The sequence below is a fragment of the Nicotiana tomentosiformis genome, chromosome 8 (genome assembly GCF_000390325.3).
Source record: "Nicotiana tomentosiformis chromosome 8, ASM39032v3, whole genome shotgun sequence".
Lineage (NCBI taxonomy): Eukaryota > Viridiplantae > Streptophyta > Magnoliopsida > Solanales > Solanaceae > Nicotiana > Nicotiana tomentosiformis.
In genome coordinates, this window is record NC_090819.1 from 141,356,929 (window position 1) to 141,363,968 (window position 7,040).

At 35.3% G+C, this 7,040-nt stretch overlaps 1 protein-coding gene across 1 annotated transcript; it reads right to left on the minus strand.

Moving 5' to 3' along the window:
- Positions 1 to 5,418: 5,418 nt before the first annotated feature.
- Positions 5,419 to 6,644, minus strand: LOC104110476 (NAD(P)H-quinone oxidoreductase subunit S, chloroplastic). Its single transcript, XM_009619977.4, has one exon. It carries the CDS (start codon positions 6,506 to 6,508, stop codon positions 5,780 to 5,782), a length of 729 nt encoding a protein of 242 aa, XP_009618272.1. The 5' UTR covers positions 6,509 to 6,644; the 3' UTR covers positions 5,419 to 5,779.
- Positions 6,645 to 7,040: the final 396 nt, after the last annotated feature.

The window sequence follows — 7,040 nt, forward strand, 5'->3', positions numbered from 1 at the left end:
GTGTGATGAGGTTCGGAAAGAAGGGAACGTTGAGCCCTAGGTACATCAGACCCTTTGAGATTCTTGAGAGAGTAGGTGAGGTGGCCTACAAGCTCGCATGGCCACCTAGTTTATTAGCAGTTTATCCAGTGTTCCATGTGTCTATGCTTCGGAAGTATCATGGTGATACGCCTCATGTGTTAGATTTCAGTTCAGTCCAATTAGACAAGGATATGACTTATGAGGAGGAGTCGGTGGCTATTCAAGCCCGACAGATCTGATAGTTGAGGTATAAGAGTTATCCTTCAATTCAAGTGTAGTGGAGAGGTCATCTGATCGAGGCAGTCACTTGGGAATCCGAGTCGGACATATAGAGTAGATATCCACACCTTTTCATCAGTCTAGGTATTTTTTTTATGTTTGTTCGAGGACGAACATTTGTTTTAGAGGTAGAGAATATGATGACCAGATAGGTCATCTAGAGTTTTAACCCTTAATTATGTGTTTCTAAACCTCAAATAGCTTTGTTTAGCCTCTCTTGATTTGCGTGTCTTCTTCCAGAAGGTTTTTATGTGAAACATTGATTAAAATGTGAAATTGTGCTTTAAAACTCATTTGAGTTGACTTCGATCAATATTTTGAGAAAATAGATCCGGATCCGTGTGTTAATGATCCCGGTGGGTCCATATCATGATTTGAGACTTGGGCGTATACTCGGAATCGAATTCGGAGGTCCCTAGTTTGATTTATAGCAATTTGTTAAAAATTAAAATCTTAGAGGTTTAAAGAAATTTCAAGTTTGACTTTGTTCCTACGAGGTCCAGATTTTGGTTCTAGAACTTGGTATAAGTTCATTTCTGTATTTACGACTTATCTACAAAATTTGGTGCAAAATAGAGTTGATTTGGCTTGATTCGGACGTCCGATTGTTAAAACAAAAGTTCATAAGTTTTATTGAAAATTTTATTTATTTTGATATCTGATTCATAGTTTTAGGCGTTATTCTGGTGTTTTGATCGCGCGAGCGAGTTCATATAATATTTTTGGACTTGTGTGCATGTTTGGTTCGGATCCCCGAGGGATCAGGTGAGTTTAGGATAGGTTTCGGGTGTTTCGAACTTAGAAATTTATTAGTCGTTTTGAACTTCTGTTGTCATTTAGTGTTTTCTTCTTCGCGATCGCGAACAGTAAACTGGGCTGGGGGTGTTTTCCTTAATCACCAATGCAATAGATGGTGGGCTAAACCTACGCGAACGCGTAGAGTATGTCGCGATCGCGTAAGCCAAATATGTAGTGCCCTTCGCGAACGCGTCAGGTGTATTGCGAACGCGATCTACACCTGACGCCTAGACATTTCAAAAGGGGGATTTCACCCATTTTTCACCATCTTTCCATAGAGCTCGGCCTAGAGGCGATTTGGAAGAGAAAATTCATCATCTTTTCATAGGTTAGCATACTTTAACTCATTTTCTTCCATTTCTAACATTACCCATTAATTTTTAGCCTTAATATTTGTCCTTTCATAATTAGAAAACTAGGGATTTAGACCTCAATTTGGGGTCGGATTTTAAAATTAATTACATAATCGGGCTCGGGGGTGAATGGGTAAATGGCTTTTGGTTCAAATCTCGGGGTTTGACCAAGCGAGCATGGGGTTGACTTTTTTGACTTTTTAGAAAAAAGTGTAAAAATCTTAACTTTACATATTGTAATTGATTACCCTAGTATTGTTTGATGTTATTAAAAAAACTCAAGTTGTTGTGAGAATTTCCACGCACATCTTCTTGTTGTTGTAGGTTAGTATTTATAGTACAAAGGCTATTTTGTAGGATGAGATGAGATCCCATGTTATTAGGGATTACATTACAACAGAAATATATTCAATCAAATCTGAGTTGGTTGTGATGATGCCTTATCCGTATTATCTTCTTTAGTTATCGAGTCGATTTTGGTTAGATACGAATGGTTTGGAGGCAGATTCTAGAGGAAAGGCCACGGTAAAGCTATAAGTTGATTGCGGAGTGAGGTAAGTGTTGGGTTTATCCTTGATTTGAGAGAATTAGGAACCCTTTAGTTATGTGCTATGTGAAATTCATGTGTTGCGGCATATATGCGAGCTGACGAGTATATATACGCCGCCAAAATACTTGTTTCCCTATTTTTCCGCATTCACTAATTATTTCATTACATACCTTAATTGTTACATGCTTTAAATACTTCCCAAGCCTTTATTTGCTACTTGTTATTTACTATTCTCATGTTAAAAATGTTAGATTCTCCCATACTTCCATGATTTACTGCTACTTGCCTTCAATGACTTACTTGTACCCGTTAGTTGTCATTTATTTGACTTGTCTTACTGTTTAGCATTAACCATAGAGAATTCTTAATTTGATACGAGATTTCCTTTCTGGTTCTGCTTCATATCTATTAATCGTAGAGAATTCTTGTGATTCGAGCTGTTAAATTGATTACACTTATTGATTTATTCATATTGTAGGGTGAGAGCGGGTTGCGCGCCGCAACAAGTGAAATAAAAGTGGATTGATATGGCGAAATAAGGGTGAATTTATATTGATATGGTGGGATCGGGTTGTGTATCGCAATATGTGAAATAAGGGTGGATTGATATGGTGAATTATGATATTGATTCTGATTATATGGTGGGATCAGGTTGCGTGCAACAACAATCTATGTATTTCAATTCCTTATTGTGTTGGGTTGGCTTCGGTATTTTCATACGAGATTCTAAGGATTTGTATTCTGGCATTTACTTGTTTTCCTTTGGAGATTGAGTTACTTTCATGTGTTAACTATTTTAATTCGTTTCCGTATTTTTCTTTCTAGTCTTTATTTTATATTGTGTGCAGGTTATTGTAAGCGACTGCCTTAGCCACATCACTACTTCGTCGAGGTTAGGCTCGACACTAACAAAGTACATGGGGTCGGTTGTACTCATAATACACTATGCACTTCTTGTGCGGATTTTGGTATTGGTCCCAGCTGTACGTGAGGTGCACCAATCGTATTTGGAGACTTGAGGTAGATTTGCTGACGTCCGCAGTCATTGAAGTCCCCTTCCTCTTACCTCATTTACTGTTCATTTCATTCGAAGCAGTTGTATTGATTTCAGACTCTATTTGTAGAACTTCTAGTAGCTCGTGCACTTGTGACATCAGGATCGGGGTTGTACTCAGATATTTTGACCGTTACACTTTATTTATTTCAGCTTAATTGGTTTTAATTACTCGATTTGTTTAAAAAGGCAAACTATTTACTCTAGCGTTGGCTTGCCTAGCGAGTGGAATGTTAGGCGCCATCACGGTCCCGAAGGTGGGAATTCTGATCGCGACAACGGTTGAAATATATAACAATTTCGTAAAGCATGATTTTCAAATTCAAAACTTTGAACATTTTTAATAGTGTTTAACCTCTTATCTTCACGTTTTCACGCCCAAACAAGATCTAGTTTTCTTAAAATAGCCTAAGTTGGTAGTTTACTATTAACAACACGGTTGCAACCACACACACAAAAAACGAGTTTGACGTTCCACGCGAGTTTCAAATACCAAATATCCATGTTTACGCTTTAATTTTGAATTAGAGCTAACATTAGATACATTTTATTACTTTAAAGCTGCATAAATTAACCCTAGAAGTTGAATCAAATGGATAATGAGATTAGGGAGAGAAAATAGGGAAGGTTGAAACATAATCTCTTACTTTGTATACAATTGGTAAATACGTTTATGTTAATTAAATAAAACCTTGTTAATACTTAATAGTGGTAATTAGGATTATAATTTTACATATATAGGTAAAAGTCCGTTAAATTAGTCTATTTAATATTTTCAAGCCGAGGGTCCACTTCATTTAGAATTTTTTTATTATTTTATCCTTAATAACATGCTTTTATAGACACAAAAATTTCATGCATGATTGATGCCACAAGTTTTAAAAGTTTTTCATTTTTCTTGAACTCCATCGATGTCAAACTACATAACATAAATTGATACGGAGGGAGTATTAGTTAGTTTTCATGTATGTGCATTTCTCGTGGTAGTAACAAAAATAGAAAAAGCTTATCATTTTCTGGGGATATGCTTAGGGACTATAGGAACCCTTTGATAAGATAATCGCCTATAAATCATAAATAATATTTTTAAAATTTTATAAATCAATAAGGTTGTTGTATTTTCTTCAAGCTTATAACGAGTTCGAATATAACAAGTTCTATTCTTTAATTTTATTACATAGTGTGAGAAAATTGATAATCCCCAATATATTTCTTTTTTCTTTTTCGATATACTACTACTAGGTATTTATAAATGGTTCTAAAGAGTTTCGAATAGATTTTAATCATCCTAACATATTCTTTTTGTAGTTTTCAGTGAAACCTCTTTGTCCCAATTAATTTAATGCAATTTGAGTTTTGAGAGTCAAACTACTTTATCTTTGATTGTAACTTATTCTTGTAGCTTTTAAATAGTTTAAGTTATTGTTAACTATGGTGATGTATAGTATTAGTACATAGTTTACAAATATATAAATTTTATTTTAAGAAACTTATAATTCTTTGTCTAAATTCGCGATTGAACTAAAAAAGGTTGACTCTTGAAGTTAGAATTACATTAAATAATTTGGGATCGAGGAAGTAGTTTATTTGCAACTCGATAGATATTGGCATATCGTTCTACACTTTTCCACTTACATACCAAGTTCTTTTCTTCAACATAGTTCAAATATGTGATGTGTGCTTAAACCACATATCATGTTTTGCTTTCTCACCACGTTCTAAACCCAACTCACGTACCACTTGGATCGGCGAACAAACGAACCCTTGGGACCTTCGTCAGCCCCAAAATTTAATGAGTCGAAATCGAAGTGCCAAACGACTCGTCAATAGTAGCTCTTGGGAGTTATCAGCATGTTATCCCTCGGGTACCTTTGATCCGTTGAACGAGAGCCCTTCCACACGGACTCCCGAATTACTATGGCCCACTTTTGTCTCTATTCAACCGGTCGGTCTCACAGTTAGGCAAGCCAAAGCCTTGAAGGCTCAATCTGCAGTCTTGTTTACTCTGTCTCATGCTAGCTAGCATTATTGAAATTGTTATGAAACCTGAAATATCCACCATATGGCATCAGGGACATTCCCTTCATGATTGTGAAAAGTAGTTCACCCCCTAACCCCTACCGGCGCTGCAGGGGAAGGCGGGAGCTTGTTATTCACTTATATACTTGTGTCAGTCAAGATGTAGGTAAATCTACTCAAAAATTTCATGAAGTTGGTTGGAAATTTCATATAGAGAATTAAAATTTCAATATGATAGTGAGTTGCCCGATATTCGAACCCCAAACTAGTCGAAAGGAGTAGATTGAGTCATGTGTTATTTAGGTAGTGTATGCTATTGAATTACCCATAACGAAAGGAAAAAGTTTCAACAATGGAACAAATATTATTATCAAAAGCAATAGAATTACAATCTTCGTACACAAAGCATTTCGCATTTCTTATTACATCTTGTATGTACAACAACCAAAAAGACAAAAGAAACAAAGGATCTAACTAAAAGGGCAGTTCGATGCATTAAGCTCTATGCGCGAGGTCCGAGAAAGGACAGGACCATAAAACCTTATTGTATGCAGTCTTACCCTGTATTTTTACAAGAAGTTGTTAACACGGCTCGAACCCGTGACTCCATGATTACATGACACTATAACAACTTTACAAGTTACACGGAAACTCTCTTCCAAACAAAGGAGCTAACTCAAACTGGAAATTAAAAAAGGAAGCATATCAAGCTTCAGAACTCTTTTCTAACATGGTTTCAAGTATCGCAGACCTAGGATTTACCATTGGTGGTCCTTTCTCTCTTCTTTCCAACTCTTCAAGCCTAAAAGAAATCAATCTATCCCAATTCCCACCTTCAAAAAGCACAGCAGCTTTTCCATCAGTAATCCTTTGCACAATCCCACAATACATATAATATGGATTATTAGAATTCTTAACTATAGCAATCATCCCAGGTAACAAAAGTGGTAATTCAGGTGGCTTTGGTTTCTTCACAAGACTGAGATTAAAACCCTCCATTCTTGATTCTGTTTTCTTAGGAGGTGGATTTTGTTCTATGAATTTCTTTAAACCCTTTTCACCTCCAGGAAATCCACCTACTAACCCCATCATTTCTTTCTCAAATCCATCTTCAGGAAACTCCCCAATTTCCTTCTTTTCTTGATTATTATTATTATTATCATCAGTGGCTGATTTTGCCGAGGATTGTTCTTCTGAAACTGACTTCTTTAGCTCTTTTTGTATACCTTCTTCTCCATTACATAGACCTCTACCTCCAAGAATCTCATAAATATTGAATTTTGCAGTAGTAATTGAGGTTGAAGATGGTTTCAGAGTTGATTTGGTATGAATATTAAGGTTGTGAGATTGGCCTAGAAAGCTGGATTTTTTGAGAGGTGGGGTTTGAATTTGGAGACTTGAGAGTTGAAAAGAAGAAGAAGAAGAACAAGCCATGATTTGTTTCTCAAGAGAGTTGGATTTGGGAAGAAAGGTGGTGAGAAGTGTTTTGTAGAAATGAGAGACTGAATTCTGACCACGAATTTGTTTGTACTTTGATATCTTCAATTGACAAATGAAAGACAATGGTTCAGCGTTACTGTATACATTTGTAAGAGCTGTTTAGATTTTGTAGATAGTACATTATCTTTTCACTTCCGTCTTTTGTTTCTCCTTCTCCACAAAAAAAATAAGTAGTAATTATTTACCCTTGTACTTGTATTTACATTAGATTATACTTATTAATTATCATTGATTAAATTATCAATAGAGATGTAATAATATTTCATCCGTCTCAAATTATTTTTCACATTTCACTTCTCAAATGTTAAATTATATGAACTTTAATCAATGTTTTGAAATATATTTTTCATCATATCGGTATGAGAAAAATTGTAACTTGTAGTATTTTTTATATAGTTTTAAATATCTAAATTTAAAATTTAAAATATTGAGTTACAATTTATTTTCGAAGGTTATTCAAATTGAC

Excerpts from the sequence above, each read along its gene's own strand:
- LOC104110476 (XM_009619977.4), bottom strand. The coding sequence starts at position 6,508 with ATGGCTTGTTCTTCTTCTTCTTCTTTTCAACTCTCAAGTCTCCAAATT.